Source organism: Rattus rattus, chromosome 4 (assembly GCF_011064425.1).
Source record: "Rattus rattus isolate New Zealand chromosome 4, Rrattus_CSIRO_v1, whole genome shotgun sequence".
Lineage (NCBI taxonomy): Eukaryota > Metazoa > Chordata > Mammalia > Rodentia > Muridae > Rattus > Rattus rattus.
The window spans coordinates 151,631,970-151,651,150 of record NC_046157.1 but is presented as its reverse complement, the minus strand read 5'-3'; the positions used below and the strand labels follow the sequence as shown (position 1 = coordinate 151,651,150).

Here is a 19,181-nt window from a genome sequence, read left to right as displayed (position 1 = left end):
GTGCTCTTCCTGGGGATGTTAAAAGCAGGTCCTGGGCTCTCAGGAGGAAGCTGGTTCAGTGGCGGTTCTTAGTGAACGGAAACTAGTCTCGACTCCCCAGACTTCATATCTTGATCCCTGAGGGAGGAAGTGCATCTATGAGCTGATGGATTTTCTTAACTATTCTCAGACAAAGAGAATTACCATACCCCAGCTTGAGAGAAGGAAGCAGTCCTGCTCCCCAACCTCCAGGCAAGCTGTTCTCTGCTTTGGGAATACCTGGTAGTCTCTCTAGTTACCAGCCAGACATTTGTCTTAATTGCCCTTTGATTGAGTTTGAATTCTGCAGATACACTATATATTGCTTATGTGTTATATGTGTAACTGTGTATATAGAACCTATAAAACTTAATAATTTTATATATGTGGGCAAATGCACCTCAGGGATCAAACCCAGAGCCTCATACATGATAAGCAAGTATTCTATAAAACTTTTAATTGTTCACTGAAGGGCTTTTCAATTTTAGCTTTTCAAGTTTGTTTGTTATTTATACAATATAATACGACCATCCTTGCGATATTTTGATACATGCTCAGTATGTAAAGTACTTGGATTTTATATCTTTAATACCTAGTTATTGCATAAGAGAACATGCAGCATTATCGAGTCTGGTTTGTTTCACTTAAAATGAGGTTCTGTCCATTTTCTGGTGAACGGTCAATTCCATTCTTCTTTTTTTTTTTTTTTTTTTGTCCACTATTTTTTTTTTTTTTTTTATTAACTTGTTTATTTCTTATATACATTTCGAGTGTTATTCCCTTTCCCGGTTTCCGGGCAAACATCCCCCTCCCCCCCTCCCTTCCTTATGGGTGTCCCCCTCCCAACCCTCCCTCCATTGCTGCCCTCTCCCCAACAGTCTAGTTCACTAGGGGTTCAGTCTTAGCAGGACCCAGGGCTTCCCCTTCCACTGGTGCTCTTACTAGGATATTCATTGCAACCTCGAGGTCAGAGTCCAGGGTCAGTCCATGTATAGTCTTTGGGTAGTGGCTTAGTCCCTGGAAGCTCTGGTTGGTTGGCATTGCTGTACATATGGGGTCTCGGCTCCTTCAAGCTCTTCCAGTTCTTTCTCTGATTCCTTCAACAGGGGTCCTGTTCTCAGTTCAGTGGTTTCCTGCTGGCATACGCCTCTGTATTTGCTGTATTCTGGCTGTGTCTCTCAGGAGCGATCTGCATTCACATTTTGATCATCCGTCTTGAGTTTCATTTGTTCTAGGCATCTAGGGTAATTCAAGCATTTGGGCTAATAGCCACTTATCAATGAGTACATACCATGTATGTCTTTCTGTGATTGGGTTAGCTCACTCAGGATGATAGTTTCCAGTTCCAACCATTTGCCTCTAATTTCACAAAGTCATTGTTTTGATAGCTGAGTAATATTCCATTGTGTAGATGTACCACATTTTCTGTATCCATTCCTCTGTTGAAGGGCATCTGGGTTCTTTCCAGCTTCTGGCTATTATAAATAAGGCTGCGATGAACATAGTGGAGCACGTGTCTTTTTTATATGTTGGGGCATCTTTTGGGTATATGCCCAGGAGAGGTATAGCTGGATCCTCAGGCAGTTCAATGTCCAATTTTCTGAGGAACCTCCAGACTGATTTCCAGAATGGTTGTAGCAGTCTGCAACCCCACCAACAATGGAGGAGTGTTCCCTTTCTCCACATCCTCGCCAGCATTTGCTGTCACCTGAGTTTTTGATCTTAGCCATTCTCACTGGTGTGAGGTGAAATCTCAGGGTTGTTTTGATTTGCATTTCCCTTATGACTAACGATGTTGAACATTTCTTTAGGTGTTTCTCAGCCATTCGGCATTCCTCAGCTGTGAATTCTTTGTTTAGCTCTGAACCCCATTTTTTAATAGGGTTATTTGCCTCCCTGCTGTCTAACTTCTTCAGTTCTTTGTATATTTTGGATATAAGACCTCTATCTGTTGTAGGATTGGTAAAGATCTTTTCCCAATCTGTTGGTTGCCGTTTTGTCCTAACCACAGTGTCCTTTGCCTTACAGAAGCTTTGCAGTTTTATGAGATCCCATTTGTCGATTCTTGATCTTAGAGCATAAGCCATGGGTGTTTTGTTCAGGAAATTTTTTCCAGTGCCCATGTGTTCCAAATGCTTCCCTAGTTTTTCTTCTATTAGTTTGAGTGTATCTGGTTTGATGTGGAGGTCCTTGATCCACTTGGACTTAAGCTTTGTACAGGGTGATAAGCATGGATCGATCTGCACTCTTCTACATGTTGACCTCCAGTTGAACCAGCACCATTTGCTGAAAATGCTATCTTTTTTCCATTGGATGGTTTTGGCTCCTTTGTCAAAAATCAAGTGCCCATAGGTGTGTGGGTTCATTTCTGGGTCTTCAATTCGGTTCCATTGGTCTATCTGTCTGTCTCTGTACCAATACCATGCAGTTTTTATCACTATTGCTCTGTAATACTGCTTGAGATCTGGGATAGTGATTCCCCCTGAAGTCCTTTTATTGTTGAGGATAGTTTTAGCTATCCTGGGTTTTTTTGTTATTCCAGATGAATTTGCAAATTGTTCTGTCTAACTCTTTGAAGAATTGGATTGGTATTTTGATGGGGATTGCATTGAATCTGTAGATCGCTTTTTGGTAAAATGGCCATTTTTACTATATTAATCCTGCCAATCCATGAGCATGGGAGATCTTTCCATCTTCTGAGGGCTTCTTCAATTTCTTTCTTCAGAGTCTTGAAGTTCTTATTGTACAGATCTTTTACTTGCTTGGTTAAAGTCACACCGAGGTACTTTATATTATTTGGATCTATTATGAAGGGTGTCATTTCCCTAATTTCTTTCTCGGCCTGTTTCTCTTTTGTGTAGAGGAAGGCTACTGATTTATTTGAGTTAATTTTATACCCAGCCACTTTGCTGAAGTTGTTTATCAGCTTTAGTAGTTCTCTGGTGGATTTTTGGGATCACTTAAATATACTATCATATCATCTGCAAATAGTGATATTTTGACTTCTTCTTTTCCGATCTGTATCCCCTTGATCTCCTTTTGTTGTCTGATTGCTCTGGCTAGAACTTCAAGAACTATATTGAATAAGTAGGGAGAGAGTGGGCAGCCTTGTCTATTCCCTTATTTTAGTGGGATTGCTTCAAGTTTCTCTCCATTTAGTTTAATGTTAGCCACTGGTTTGCTGTATATGGCTTTTACTATGTTTAGGTATGGGCCTTGAATTCCTATTCTTTCCAGGACTTTTATCATGAAGGGGTGTTGAATTTTGTCAAATGCTTTCTCAGCATCTAATGAAATGATCATGTGGTTTTGTTCTTTCAGTTTGTTTATATAATGGATCACGTTGATGGTTTTCCGTATATTAAACCATCCCTGCATGCCTGGGATGAAGCCTACTTGATCATGGTGAATGATTGTTTTGATGTGCTCTTGGATTCGGTTTGCAGAATTTTATTGAGTATTTTTGCATCGATATTCATAAGGAAATTGGTCTGAAGTTCTCTTTCTTTGTTGGGTCTTTGTGTGGTTTAGGTATAAGAGTAATTGTGGCTTCATAGAAGGAATTGGTAGTGCTCCATCTGTTTCAATTTTGTGGAATAGTTTGGATAATATTGGTATGAGGTCTTCTATGAAGGTCTGATAGAATTCTGCACTAAACCCGTCTGGACCTGGGCTCTTTTTGGTTGGGAGACCTTTTATGACTTCTTCTATTTCCTTAGGAGTTATGGGGTTGTTTAACTGGTTTATCTGTTCCTGATTTAACTTCGGTACCTGGTATCTGTCTAGGAAATTGTCCCTTTCCTGCAGATTTTCAAGTTTTGTTGAGTATAGGCTTTTATAGTAAGATCTGATGATTTTTTGAATTTCCTCTGAATCTGTAGTTATGTCTCCTTTTCATTTCTGATTTTGTTAATTTGGACACACTCTCTGTGTCCTCTCGTTAGTCTGGCTAAGGGTTTATCTATCTTGTTGATTTTCTCAAAGAACCAACTTTTGGTTCTGTTGATTCTTTTCTATGGTCCTTTTTGTTTCTACTTGGTTGATTTCAGCTCTGAGTTTGATTATTTCCTGCCTTCTACTCCTCCTGGGTGTATTTGCTTCTTTTTGTTCTAGAGCTTTTAGGTGTGCTGTCAAGCTGCTGACATATGCTCTTTCCTGTTTCTTTCTGCAGGCACTCAGCGCTATGAGTTTTCCTCTTAGCACAGCTTTCATTGTGTCCCATAAGTTTGGGTATGTTGTACCTTCATTTTCATTAAATTCTAAAAAGTCTTTAATTTCTTTCTTTATTTCTTCCTTGACCAGGTTATCATTGAGTAGAGCATTGTTCAATTTCCACGTATATGTGGGCATTCTTCCCTTATTGTTATTGAAGACCAGTTTTAGGCCGTGGTGGTCCGATAGCACGCATGGGATTATTTCTATCTTTCTGTACCTGTTAAGGCCCGTTTTTTGACCAATTATATGGTCAATTTTGGAGAAAGTACCATGAGGAGCTGAGAAGAAGGTATATCCTTTTGCTTTAGGGTAGAACGTTCTATAAATATCCGTTAAGTCCATTTGGCTCATGACTTCTCTTAGTTTGTCTTACCTGTGGTCCCCAGGCTCAAGTTTGCTCGCGGGGTGTTGCCTATGAGCTCTCCACGGCCTCAGCAGCCAGGAAGATCTGCGCCGCCCCTTCCGGGAGGTTCCGTGCACCAGGGTTCCAGATAGCTTTTTTTGTTTTCCTCTGGGGTCAGTACTGTGTGCAGCGTGCAGTCTCTTCTGGTTTCCCAGGCGTGTCCGCCTCTCTGAAGGTTTAGCTCTCCTCCACGGGATTTGGGTGCAGAGAACTGTTTATCCGGTCGGTCCTTCAGGTGCGGTGTCTCAGACGCAGTGGATCTGCTGCTCCTGGGCCCTCCTCTCACGGGTACCCAGAGGCCGTGTACAGTTTCCTCCTGGGCCAGGGATGTGGGCAGGTGGGCAGCGTGGTGGTCTCCTCCGCTCTGCTGCCTCAGGAGTGCCCGCCCGACCAGGCGGCGAGAACTCCCCTCCAGGGGGCCTGAGAGCAGAGAGCTGCTGAAGGCAGGGATCCTCCGCTGGTCCGGGACTCTGGCCAAAAAAAACCAATTCCATTCTTCTTAATGGGCAGATAATACTGCATCGCCAAGCTAAGCTTGGAATTTGGAATTTGAATTTGAAAACTATTTGCTTTTAGTTTTATGTCTGCTGAAAAGTTTGGCTTCTGTTTTTGTTTTAATGTTAGTTTGGTTTTGTTTTTTTGAGACAGGTCTCATATAGCCTAGATTGGCCTTGAACTTGCTATACAGACTGATGATGATCTTAAAATATCCTCTTACTACATTTTTTACATATTTTTGTGGGAGGTCTGGGCGTGCATACCACCATATGTTCTGGAAAGTTAGAGAACAACTTGTGGGAATCAGTTCTCTTTCCACCGTGTGCGTGCTGGGGAAGACTTGGGTCACTGATGAGCCTTTGCACTGCCCAAACTTTGGATCCATCTGCAGCCAGGATTAAAGGGATGTATCATCGAGTTTTGTTTATGGGGTGCTTGAAATTGAACCAGGGCTTTGCATGTTTGGTGAGGACTCTTCTAACTGAGTCATAGCTTTAGACATCTTCTGAAAAAAATTAATATTATTTATTTACACATGTAAGTAATAATATATCAAATCACTTATACCAGTTAGCAGTTCATAAGAGTATTAATGTCTCCATGATAATAAATGAGAACATAATTGAACTAATTGATAATCACAATTTTATGTTTTTAACACTTGACAGAGATAAATTTGAAACTTTGAAAATTTAGGTGATGTGAACTTTTTAATTTAGTGCTCAAAGCCTAAGTCCCACAGAGACGGTGTCAGGAAGAAACATAGCAATGTACACAGGACAGGACTGTAGCCCTCAGGTGCAGTTAAGCTCTTGCTGTGTGGTTTCTAGTCTTGTTTTGGGTTTTGAGACAAAGTTGTTTTGTAGACCAGACTGTCCTTCTTTTCAGCCTCCTGAGAGCTGGGCTCACAGGGCTGTGATGCAGAACAGTCTTGGTAGATCTCTCCATCACAGTCTCCTATTGCTGAATTCCATAACACACTTGCCTGAGTGACAATCCAGGGAGAGGAACTGAACGCTGAGTCAAAATTTTGTCAAGCGGAGCTTAGCTTGAGGGTTCCAAACTGAAGGAGACCCACGAGGACCTGCCGTCTCTACTCTTACCTTCCCCGAGGTCAGCACCTTGGAGCGAACCCTTCCTTCATCACCCTGTGCTGAGCACCCAGATGAGGTCGTACTGCATGGCACGAGTCAGCCATGTGCCCAAGGATCCCCGGTTCCTTTTAGTGAGAAATCAAGTTTATACCATGCTCTGTGTGCTAAGGTTGTTCACTGTTGTGTGCAACTTCGTTTCTGGGCTTTTTAGCATACAAAGATGATGGAGACTCAGAAGACACTTGTTTATTCATTTAATTTTTACTGTTGATCTTTTCGAATCAAACAGGCTTTTGTTTGTTTTATTTTGTTTGCCTTTTAGTCCTGGAGTTTGAACCTAGGGCCTACTGTATGCTAGCCACAATACTTCACCACTAAGCTACATCTCCATCCAAACACGGATGTGTTCAGTTCATATTCAGAACAGGATATTTATATACTGTATAGTTACTGAAACTCTTGGTTTTTAACACATTTCTGTTGCTGTTTGCTTTTACTCATCTGGCTGGACGTCATCAGAGTTTCAAAAGGAGACTTCCAATGTGACTAACTCTGACAACCGATAATAGTGTAAGCACGACATCTGGTCGTTTCTTTTATCTATAGTATAACCTGTGCAGTGATACATATAGATAATCACATTCAGTCTCTGTCTCATCTTCATCCCACTCCTTTACTGCCTTCTGGGGCTGTGGGGGTTTGTTTGTTTGGGGTATGTGTGTGTGTGTTTTTTTTTTTTTTTTTTTTTTTTTTAGACAGGGTGTTTCTATATAACCATGACTGACCTTGAACCCATGATCCCTCTGCCTTCACCTCTCAGGTGCTCCACTGACCTCTGCTTTCTTCTCATTTCTCCTTCTGTGGTTTGTTTTTAGATGTAAGTGCACATATATGCATATACACCCTTCTACCTTCTCAGCTGAGTGACCAATGCTGTGCACACTGTTTTTGTAGCTGTCTTCCTGTCCCAGCATTCGCAGAGGCAGCATATGGGGCCTTTTCCTTTGGCCCAAATGAGCTGTTCTTATGTGTAGAACCCCCCGGAGGAGACCGGTCCTCCATCAGTGAGCGCTTGGCTTATCCCCGTCAGCACCTGTGTGCTCGTGCTCTGTCAGTGCACTCTTGGAGGACATTCCTAGGGAGTATGGGGTCGTGGGACAAAGGGTACATCACTGTTAGGTACCCATCTGCCCGGCCTCTGATCCTCACGCTGCAAGGGCAGCCGATGAGATGATGTGTTTACACGGAGTTGTACGTTCATGTGTTTACACGGAGTTGTGCGTTCTGTGGTTTGTTTTTCCTTCTGTTTCAGTTCAGAGATGGGGATGCCTCCATCTCTTTTATGAACCAGTGTGAGCATATTCTCTCATTTGTAGTATATTTTAATTTCCCTTTCTCTGAGCCTCTGGTTCATTTATTTCTTTAGATTTATGGTCTTAGAACCTTTCGTGTTGTATGACTATTAACCTTTTGTGATAAATATTATGCTTTTTTTAGTTTGTTAATGCTTTGATTTTCTGGCTTTTGCTGTGTAGGTTTTAAAACATCATATACTTGTAAGTTACTTATTTTTTTTTCCTTCTGGAATCTGAGTTTCTTAGTGGAGATGTTATTACACTGAGATCAGAAAGGTGTTTGCTCCAATGACAACTGGGCTCCATTCGCTCTTACGGAGTGCTTCGTAGTGTTTGCACTTACTGTTTTTGTGGCTGTTACTATAACTTTTGTTAAATTGTACTGATTAACTTTCAGAATTTCCCTTATGGTGTTTTAGTTAGAGTTTCACTGCTGTGGACAGACACCATGTCCAAGGGAACTCTCATAAAGGACAACATTTAATTGGGGCTGGCCTACAGGGTCACAGGTTCAGAACATTATCGTCAAGGCAGGAGCATGGGGGCAATTAAAGAGACACGGAGGAGCTAAAGGAGCTGTGAGTTCCACATCTTCTTCCAAAGGCAAACAGGAGAAGACTGACTCCTACTTGGCCAGGAGAAAGGTCTCAAAGCCCACTCCACAGTGACACACTTCCTCCAACAAGGCCACACTTCATGTCAGTCCCTGGCCCACTCATAGTCAAACCACCACATATGGTAAATGCCTTTTGAAATTGATGAAGAAACTGAGTAAACAGTATCTAATGATCACATTCAATTTGCATTTTTAAAAGATAAAATAACTTTCAAAGGATTGGATAGGTACAAAAGGAAATATAATTACACTGAAGGTGGGTAAAGATTATAAAACAAGGCCTAACTTAAACTCGGGTAAAAGCACAGCTCCCCAGCACTACATAGCTTCTCTGAGGCCCCTTGTTCATTTCTGAAGGCCGCTGAAAGTCGGTTCCTTTCTTGAGAAGTATTTCAAGAAGCTTTCAGATATTTATCAGAGTTAGTATCAAGGTCTTCTTAGTCATCCAAATCTATCTCAGAACATTAAAGTCCTTTCCCAGCATTAAAAACTAATTTTTCTATAGTTAAAATGGAATTTGAAAGTTATACAACTTTCAGATTTCCCACATGTGTAATGTGTAGTCGGTATAAGATTCACAGAGGCTGTGAACTAGTGTTCACGCCATAGCCAAGAGGGGCCACAGTGCAAAGCTGAGGCTCTCTTAGATACCGGGAGTTCTATAGCAGTCACAAATATAGGATGCCCTGGAGGTAGCTCTCAGGCAGGAGAGATGGCTCAGTGGTTAGGAGCACTTGCTGTTTCTAGAGGACTGGGGTTCTATCCCCAGTACCGATAAAGTGGCTCCAACCCTCTGTAACTCTTCTGACCTCTGAGGCATGTGTGAGGTGTCCCTATATGTATGCAGGTAAAACACTCATTACACATTTCAAAATAAAGTAAAAATTTCAAATGTAACTTTGTTTCCCTAAATGAATGTTGTGGTTGGGCTAGTACTCTTTTGTAGTAACAGCTTCCCAGAGTGTGGCCTGGCGTGTGCTAAGGTTAGAGGTGACAAACTGGTAGTTCTCTAGTCCCTCTTTACATTTTATTTGTTGTAAACCAGAGGAAGCTTGCCAACATGAAGAGGTGGGCAGCTTGGCCAGCAGCTTAAAAGCATGGTGCCGTGGGCCTCACAGGAGGGCTGCCTCGGCGGCCCTTCTTCACCTTTGGCTTCTTCCCTAGCCTATATTATTGCTTGCCTTGGGCAAGGCTCCTAATCTCCTTGTGCTCTTCTTCTTCCCATCTGTAACTTACTGTTGCTTGGACAGATCCATACTCTGACCCTCTGACTCTCACTGGAGGAGCAGAAAGGAGGGTACAGCATCTTTCCCTTACACTTGAATACTCTTTTCCTTCTTTTTTAGTTTTTTTTTTTAAAGTATGTGGTCAACTGAAATCAGATTCTGGAACCATAACATACCTATTATAATTACATGTTTACAGTTGTGTTTGCTACAGGTCAGCCACAGGTCTGTCGATTCTGTGTGGACCTGTGGCTGTGATTTCACAGACTCTGCTCTGTCTTCTTAGCCTCACTAGTTGTACCGCAACTATGCTGTTCCCGTTCCAGTGCACCACCTGTGTGAGAAATACGTTGTGCAAACGTGGGATGACAAACAGTCCTAGGTCAGGCGTAAAACTAGCAAAGGAGCTGATGGCTCAGAAGGTCCAGGCAATTGAGTTGTTACTGTTTTATGTATATAATTTATTCATTAAAGATGCTTTGTTACAGGGAGCCTTTTAGAGATGTTCTGGGGCAGGAGAGATGGCTCAGTGGTTAAGAGCACTTGCTGTTTTCCTAGAGGACTTGGGTTTTATATATATAAACATCTCCTGCAAGTACTTTAAAATGGCAAGATTTAGAAAAGGACTTGTAGAGACAGGCGTTGGTTAATGGTGTTCTTAGGGATTTTCAAGTGAATCTTTGCTAAAATATTTGTCCTTTGATTTTTTTTTTTCTTTTCTTTTTTTCGGAGCTGGGGACCGAACCCAGGGCCTTGCGCTTGCTAGGCAAGCGCTCTACCTCTGAGCTAAATCCCCAACCCTTGTCCTTTGATTTTTATACAACTTTGAGGCTGGTTTAAATTGTAATTAGATAGATCACCTTTAAGCCTTTGCCACCATTTTGATTTCCTTCAGGTTGTGAAGTAAGAGTGTGTGTGTGGTGCACTTGTAGTTATAAGAAGTTTAAGGGAATGAAAGGGGGTGTATTTCTGTGATACTGTCCACTGAGGAGTCCAGACTGGTCTCAGCCTGGCAGTCTTTTGCTTCCTGAGTGCTGAGAAGACAGGCGTGAGCCACATGCCTGACAAAAGGATGGTTCTCTGTTGAAGACATTTCTCTATGAGAATAGGAGGTCATCTTTGTTGATTTCTTATAAGAATAAAGTCCCAGGTCCTTGTCTAATACATGGTGCCAGGATTAAGACCTGGCCCACTGCCTCCCCGTAAGAGTTAATCGTGTCTGCAGGTGTGTTGGGATTAGCACTGTAAAGTTGTGTAAGGGGTTTTTCTTTCTTTTGATCTTCTGAAAGGGATGAAAGATGGCCATTAAATTCAAAGGATTAGGTCCCCTCTCTTTATAGACTTTAGGTACCATAAATATTCACTTCAAATGCAAGGTGAAGAATTGTATACATCTGGGAGAAAATGGGTGTTTTATATTACCAGTCAGAAATTATTCAGTCTCCCCTTACAAATTAAATGGTCTTTGCAGAGGCATTTTCTCCCGAGTGCCCTGAGATCAGGGGGGAAAAGTGTTTTTGTGTTCATATCTTGGTTGTGGTGCTTTGGGTCTTTAGAACCCTGAAGCCTTTTACAGGTTAATAAATACCTTCCCTATAATGGACCTCTTTTCCCTTGGTGAGTCTATGTGTCCTCAAAACATCTGCTTGTTTTAAAACCAGAGAACAATGCCTCATAAGGATAAAATGGTGCATACAAGGGTATAATTGAGTAAGATTCCCTTCTTTCCTTCCTTCCTTCCTTCCGTCCTTCCTTCCTTCCTTCTTCTATCCTTTGAGAAGAGTATAGGGTTTAGGGCAGGTACCAACCCTAAAGTTAGCCTATTAACATAGTTTTTCTCTTCCACTCATGTTACATAATGAGTAAAGTCTATTCAAAATGAATAGACTTAAGACATTCTTGGTTGGTACTGCAGTTAGACAATTTACATTTCATCCCTGAAAGTGGGGACATGTATGTGGTGAAAAATCTAACATTATTAGCAATGACACACTCTACTTTACCAGAGTTCTCTGGCCCTGTTAGTTTGTTGTTGTGGTTGTTGTTGTTGTTCCTCTTCCTCCTCCTCTTCTAGATTTGGGTAATAAAGTATCCAATTGCAATCACTTGTGTGTTTGGATTCCAGAATGTGTGAAGCAAGGGGAGAGGAAAGTTGAGTGAGCAGCTGATATTTCAGAGTAAACTGTTGTGTGACCTGGCTCTCGCCAGTGGTGGGAATGTGAGAGGAGGGGGACGAGCCTCGAACTTGATAACGCCCTCCAGTGCTCTCGGACAAGGGGTCTCCTCAGTCACCACAGTCACCACGTTAAGCTTCTACTTCCCCTTAAGCTTCTACTTCCGATGCTTTCTGCAATTAAATGAACGAGCGAGTGTATGGAAAGCTTCTGCCAACTCTAGGCTATAATATTGCTCTAAAAAGATGGGAGCAAAATGAAACTGTGAAAAGTGTTTGGCAACGGGCAAGAGAAGGCACTCCCAAATGCTTTGATGGTCAGTTAGCCAGAAAACATGCTAAAGACGGGGTGCTGTGCTAGATTACGGGCCCACAGATGACCCCAAGGACACAAAGACTTTAATTAAGGGGCTTATTCACACCCCGCTAAGTTTGGGAAATTAAGCTCTTCTTTGTGCCTAACTGGTGTTTCTTTTGTCTGCACTTGCACATGGATTGCAGTAGAGAGCAACATTTCCCAAATTGTGTTCTGCCTTGGAAACTCCATTAACTGTGCCAGGTAAACACGAAACCTTGAGTTTATTGTCTCAAGGAGTTCATGCAGATGTCTTGGGAGCCAGTGTGCTGGACCATTCAGTGCTTTTATACAGAGGAAGAAAATGAAGGTACTCTGTAGAGTCTGAAGGTTAGTTCCCATTTACAACACGGTGGGCAGCGTCTTCTGTAGACACAGCATGTTGCCTTTTCTCCAGTGTGATTGGATAAAGTCAGGTTTGGCTTCAATCCCAGTCTGACTTTCTGAAAACCTAGGCCATGGCCTTCATCTGTTACTTCGTGTGTTTTCAGACAGACTTTATGATGTATCCGTTCTAGCTGGAGCTTTGGGGTCACATCCATCCACCTGGGTACTGAGCTGACGTACTTTCCTTTGGCCAACAGTGAACATTGTAACGTTTCTGAAAAGAAACTGTGTGGCTGTCAACAAAAACCTCTGTGTCTGCAGAGACTGACTGACGGATTGGACTTTCAGCCCTGTGTATTGTGCAGAGACTTGAAGGTTCAGAGACTAATTCATTACCTTATCTTGGGCTGCTTTTAGCCCTATGGAATAGCCGTTCAGTGCCCCGCTCTGAATCTGAACTAACACTTGGGGGTAATAAATAAAAACCTCATAGAAGCTATTTGAACTAATATCTTGTGATAATAGATAAAAACCTCTTAAAAGCTAAAACAGAACACTAGCTTCCATCCATCCATGAGCTAAGAATATCATCAGGTAATATTTTAGGCCTGTAGAAAAGTTCCCCCCATCTCTGCCCCTCTGGTGCACCCCCCAATACATTTTAAACTCGCTTTGGTTTATTTTGTTGTTCTGTAAAACTGCAAAAACCCTGTGAAACTGGGTAGTTGTTGGTTCTGTGTTGAAACATGGAATTTGGGGCAACAAAAGTGTGTTTTCCCAGGCAACGGTCACTCAAAAGCTGCTCCAATATTAACTGTCTCTTAGGTGAGACTGGTTCACAGCCACTCTCCTCTGGAAGGCCCTGGGCTCATCGCTGCCTCAGGGTGGGCTCTGCCCCCACCCCCTGTGTTAATGAGACAGTTCTGCTGTCGAGTTGATTTGTTGTGTAAGGTTCTAAAATAGTAAGAATGCTTCTGGTTTTTTTTATAACTTTTACACATTTCTAGTTCATCTGTGGCATCAGTCAAGTGGCGTGTTTGTTTCTTAAGGTTCTTTCTGCTTGTGATATCAGAAGGCCCTTTTGCACACTTCTCAGTTTGTATATTCGGAGAACAGAGCCTTAGCTTGCTCTAAGTGAACAGGAAGTGTGAGACTCGTCGGTGGGTGTTGATGATGTCATCAGAGCTTATTAGAAGTAACAACATGAAAACGGTAGTAAAAAATAAAGTTGGCAACACAAGTCCAGGTGTGCAGTTGGGCAGAATGGAGGATGACACAGGGGTCCCAGCCTGGCTCAGCACATGGAGGTGAGGAGCCTGGTGGCCAAGAAGTCTTTGAGCAGCAGTTGTGGCTTTGGTTGGGCCTATGAAAGTGTGAACTTTTGACATTTGAATCCTTTTTCAGTGCTCTTTTACCTGGGATATGTTAAATAATTTCGAATATGAATTTTCTTTGTTTTTCTTTGGAAAGAGAGAAAATTGTATTTATTCATACAAATATTTTTGTAACTCTATATCTAGCTGATAAATGAGCAAAAGCAAAGTTTGGTCCAAATTTATAGGTGAAGTAAACCTGGCAACTGAAGACGAATATAACTGAATTTTGCTAAAAAATGCTGAATCAAATGTTGTTATATGAAGTAAAAATTCTCATTTCTTATCTTAGACTTTATTTTGCTAACATTGTTAGAACTAGCACATCTGGCTTAGATTCTAAAATAGTTTGGTTTTATGCTTCAGTTAAAATGAATCCAATCAAATTGGAATTGAAAATAGATAAAAGGAAAGTTTCCTAAAGCAAGGCTGTCAGGAAGGCCTTGAGTACTTCCTCCCCGGTGGCCTTTAGAGCAAGCCAGAGTCCTTCAGGAGTGTCCTTGTCCTCATCAGAGCGTCCTCATTGTCATCTGATGCTGCTTGTTATGTGTTTAGCCATACTGCTCTGTCTGTGGGGAGGGCAGGGTACTGGATGCTCTGGGTAAAAGCTTCCTTGGCTTGTCATTTGAAAAGTCCTTTTCATTCTGCCTTGAAGACAGCCAGCCTCCCTCCCTGTTTTTCCTGTTGTTGATGCTGTAGTTGACAGTCTTGTCTTTATGGGTGTGTTGTCTTTTAAGTTATGTTTGCATTCATAGGATAAGAGTATGACATCTTTATCAGAATTAACCACAATTACTGTCCCCGCTAGACTTTAGCATCTATCCAGTTTGGTTTCTGAGTTGTTGTGTGACATTCCTTTCCCCAACCCTTTCCTGAGTGTGGAGTAGGGCATAGAGCCAACTGTAGCACTCAAATGGACTTCCTGGGATGGCTGGCTTTGACTGTGAAGCAGAGTCACTTAACTTGATGAGATGTGAAGAAAAGAATTCAGCCATGTTGTCTTTGGGCTGAGAATGGGAAAAAAAAAAAAAAGTTTTTCTGTTTTTTCCTGAGAATAGAAGCAAGTGCCTCTCACACTGATTGGGCAGTCTGTATAACTCTGTCTCCATGGTATCAGCCCAGTAGTAGTAGAGTCCCCTATCCACCCATCTCACTCCGTATTCTTAATTATGCTAACCTTGGAGCTATTAGAGACTCAGCAGTTTGCTCCCCATAAATAATGCACTCACTCTGAGTGGCAGACTGCAGGCTTGTGGCCCAGTTCTGCTGGGTATTTATAGTTCAAGCCAGTAAACATTTTGCTCGACTCCTTCAGGAGCTGTGGGTCTGATCCCTTTTCAAGTGGCTGTTGAGAGAAATGAATCAGCATTGTTTTTTAACTACTGCAGAGTCCAGTGCGTTGATAAGCCTGTGGCACTGGTAATTTAGTGGCTAGGAAGTGGGTGGGCCTCCTGCTTGTTGGGTCATTTTCAGCTGTTTAAGCCTGGAGCGTGGTTACTGGGTGGGAAGCTGGAGCAGAGCTCTGGCAGCAAAGAAAGAGAGCTCTGCCTTCCTTGAAGGAGAGCAGGAGTCAGCTAGGACGTGTGGCTCTGCTGCGGCTCTGCCGTGGCCGTCATCAGAGCTCTACAGAGGATGCACCCCGTCTGCTCAGACGCCTCTTTTCAGGCAGGGACGCAGGTTGACTGTGGAGACGTGGACTATAATCACATTATATATGCAGGCCCCTGTGGCTGTGTTATTTCCGTGTACTTCAGTGTAGTAAGGTGAACTGTGACATGGTCAGGAGCGAATGGAGCCATAGCAGACTCCTTTTCCAGCAAGTACTGATGTGGGAGAGCCTGCTTCTGTCTGTCTGTCTGTCTGTCCATCCGTGGAGGCTCATCAGTTTTACTTCTTTTCTTTGTGTCCTTTTCTGGACTTAGTTCCCCTAAGGAAGGATTACACTTCCGCAGCCTCCTTCCAGTTCAGCCCCCATGATCAGAAAATAGGGCTAATCATGACTGTTTCCTGGTGTAGCTGTAAGTGCTCCTTAATTCTAGCAAGTGTGAGGGTGCTGACGGTGCAGCCAGTGGCTTTATTTTTGAAGGAGGCCTGTAGGCTTTAGTGTTAAATGGCTATTGACTTTCTTTTTGTCACAAGAAACATTGATTTTTTTTTTTCTCCCACTCTGTTTTAGGTTCTGCATTCTTCCCTGGACGGTGTGCCGAGATCTTTGTCGGGGGTCAAAGTATCGGGAAGCTAGGCGTCCTTCATCCCGATGTTATCACCAAATTTGAGCTGACCATGCCCTGTTCCTCTCTGGAAATCAATATTGAGCCCTTTCTGTGAAGTTGGTCTCTGCTGTGTGGTTCTGTCTGTAGGTGTCCCTCTCTGCTCCTGTGGTATCCTTCAGCCCCCTTTTACAGGGCACATCCATTTGTGCGTTAATGTTTAATAAAGTGAAATGTGCTATCTGGCTCCTTGCGCAGCGGCAGTAGGCCAGCTTGTGGAAGAGCCGTGTGTTTCTGTATGTACCACACTGGGGAGGGGTGCCCTGGACGGGCAGGGTGAGTCCTGGAAGTGCAAGTTTCGCTTGGCCTTCAGAGTGTCAGTTACTTATGACTCCTGCACAGAAGGAAACAACTCATCAAGTAGAACACATGTTGCACATGTTTACGCCTTTTCTATACCTGATAAGTGATAATCAATAAAATCATTAACTTAGGAAAAATTTTTAAGAATCAGTCTGACTAAGCAGTGCCATATTTTCAACTCATCTTTGTTAAAAGTTTATTTATGTGTATATGAGTGGTATGTTTGTGGGTGAGTGTGTGTGGGTGAGTGTGTGTATGTGCGTGTATACAGTTTCTTACAACTTCATAAGACAAGGTTGTTAGTCCTCACCCACACTGACAAACTGCTTCACATTCCTTAAAATGGCTTCTGTGGAGGCTGAAAAGGTGCTGGATAAGGACACTGGATACTCTTGCCCCTGCATTTAATTCCTGAATTCCTGTCACCCACATGGTTACTCACCTGCAATCCCAGATCTGACACTCTTTCCTGGTCTCCAAGGGCACTAGGCACATAAGTGGTGTGCAGATGTGCACGAACAGGAAACACCAATACATATTAAAAAATGTAAAAAGAGCTCATGTTTAAATGATGGCTCGGATATTGGTGGTCCAAGTGGGACTGCTGCATTCTGCTGTTGAGGATGTAAAATGATACAGCCAGGAAAGTAGTTTGGTGGTTTCTTGAAACCTGAAACACCCTCTAACAGTTTGACTCGAGTGATCACACAACAGTTTTTGTGCCCATGTTCAGTGTTATATACAGTAGCACAGGCCACATAGCCTTTCCATGAAGGGCATGCTTTCCTTATGAGGGATGGACCCCTGATAACACAAGTGTGTCCACACAAGCTAAGACAGAGGCCACACATAAAAGACTGTGAATAGTCCCACTGACGTAGAAGAAGAGCTTGTGGGGGCTGGTGAGGTGACTCTGGCTAAGAGCACTGACTGCGTTTGCTGAAGCCCTGGGTTTGACTCCTACCTACCTGATGACTCACAGCTGTGACCCTGGTTCCAGGGGTCTAGTACCATCCGACCTGCTTGGGTGCCAGGGACACACACGATCTAAATCTTTAAACAGGAGTAGGTTGAGGAGAAACTAGCCAGTCACGGTGGCTCCTCTAAACGAGAAGCCGAGTGGCTTAGGAGGGAAATGTTGCTGGGAGTTCTCCTGTGGTGACCTCTCTGTGCTTTATTGATATTGATGAAGCATTGGTGTTATTGACTTTGGCTCTTTCGTCCACTATACCCAAAGGGGAGCAATGACCTGAAAAGGCATATTAATTGCATTAAGCTAAATAGAGCCTCTCATTTAAAGCATTTGACCCAACTGGTAACTCCAAAGTTCTGTCTAGGAACAGAACTTTTGCCCTTCTCCAATATCCTCGGTGTGATGGCTCTTACAAGCGAGGACTTTGGGAGGGAGGCAGGGTTGGATGAGGTTGTAAGGATGAAGCCTTCCTGGGGAGATTAGCAGCTTTCCAGAAGAGACTCCAGAGAGCTTGCTTTCCCGTGCCCCTGCATAGATAACAAAGAGGTCCTGTGGATACAGGGCCAGATGGTGGCCTCCTACAAACCGGAAGAGCCCTCGTAATCAAGCACTTGCTGGCTCCTTAGCTTTGGACCTCTACTCTGAATAGTGAGACATAAACTTCTTTCTGAAGCTGCTGTGCCTGTGCTATCTTGGCCGCCTAAGCAGGTGAAGAAATAAAATGGAGACTGGTGTGTGTAACAATCCAGGGTGTCAGTACTCTGGGAACACCATCAGCGCCCCAAGGTGCCTGCCACATGTGGCTGTGGACGGGGAGCATGGCCTTCTCGGATAAAAACAGCAACCTTGTACAACAAGAAGGAAAAGTGGGCACCTCACGGCCTGACGTGTCCACGACAGACTGCGTGGGTGAGTTCACATTCTCTGCTTGGCTTTGAGTCTCCAACAGGCATGAAGGATGCCTGGGCGTGGGCAGCCAGACTTGGTTGAATTAGCATCTCCAGCAAAGGGCTGAGAGGGATTGTGTCTGGTCAAGCAAAGCCCAATGCTTTTTTTTTTTTTTCTCTCTCTCTCATGACTGCTTCAGTGCTCAGAGTCAAGTGTTTTTCTCTCAGCATTGCCCCTAACTTCTGTTTAAGGAAGCCAGGCTAGGACTGAGGCATGGTGCTGTGTTAGAAAACGTTTGAAAGAGCTCAGTTAACGAATGCGAGGAGGCAGGGCACAGCTGAGAGAGGAAACCGAGGCCTTCGAGCAAATGAGCCCTTTCAGAAGGAGTGACAGTAAGGATACAGTGTGCCTTTTTGATACCAAACTTGGTGGCAAAGGAACTTACATTCCAGAAGCTGCCCCTTTCTGTCACGAAGGAGGATACTATGCTGGCCCTTCAAACAAGCCCTTCCTTAGAGCCGAGAAGGTGGTTCTGCTTGAGGCAAGCCTGGGTAAACTACTCACTGGATTCTGGGCAGATAGGGAGTCCACACTAGGCAGAGATGGGTGGGTCAATCAGAGATCTCAAACGTGAGTCGTCTAGATCATTTTATAGTTCACTTATAGAAGAAACACTTGGGGTCACCTGAAGCAGGATGAGCAGACAGGTGGCCCACAAACTGCTGTGGGAAGATTGCTCAGGTGGGGAGAACTAGTAAGTATACAGGTCCCTAGCTGGCTCAGGACTGGGGTTTGTAAAGGGAATAATGGATATCTTCCTTTCATCTTCTAGACCCTTCAACAGTTTTCTATCAGTGTCTAGCTAAGATGGGCTAAGATGGTCTGTGTTTGGTGAGCTCTGCATAATTTGTTCCCTCGGGGCCACCATATGGTTTCCAGGTGACAAAGCTGCAGACCAGAGACCCCTCTCCTCTCTTGGTTTGTGACTTCTTAGCACATTACAAACTCCTCTTAGGTACTTGTATTAAAGCAGCATCAGGTTGCCATGCCCACCCTTGGTTCAAGAGAGGACCAGTTGGACTTTTTACCAAAAG

The 19,181-nt window shown here is 43.3% G+C and overlaps 1 protein-coding gene across 1 annotated transcript in view; it reads left to right on the top strand.

The window, feature by feature from the left end:
• Positions 1-16,376, top strand: part of Farsb (phenylalanyl-tRNA synthetase subunit beta) — a 64,003-nt gene extending 47,627 nt beyond the window's left edge. The window contains exon 17 of the mRNA XM_032901435.1: positions 15,830-16,376. Within this exon, the coding sequence (XP_032757326.1) occupies positions 15,830-15,981 (152 nt within the window). The 3' untranslated portion in view covers positions 15,982-16,376. The remainder of the gene's footprint in view (positions 1-15,829) is intronic.
• Positions 16,377-19,181: the final 2,805 nt, after the last annotated feature.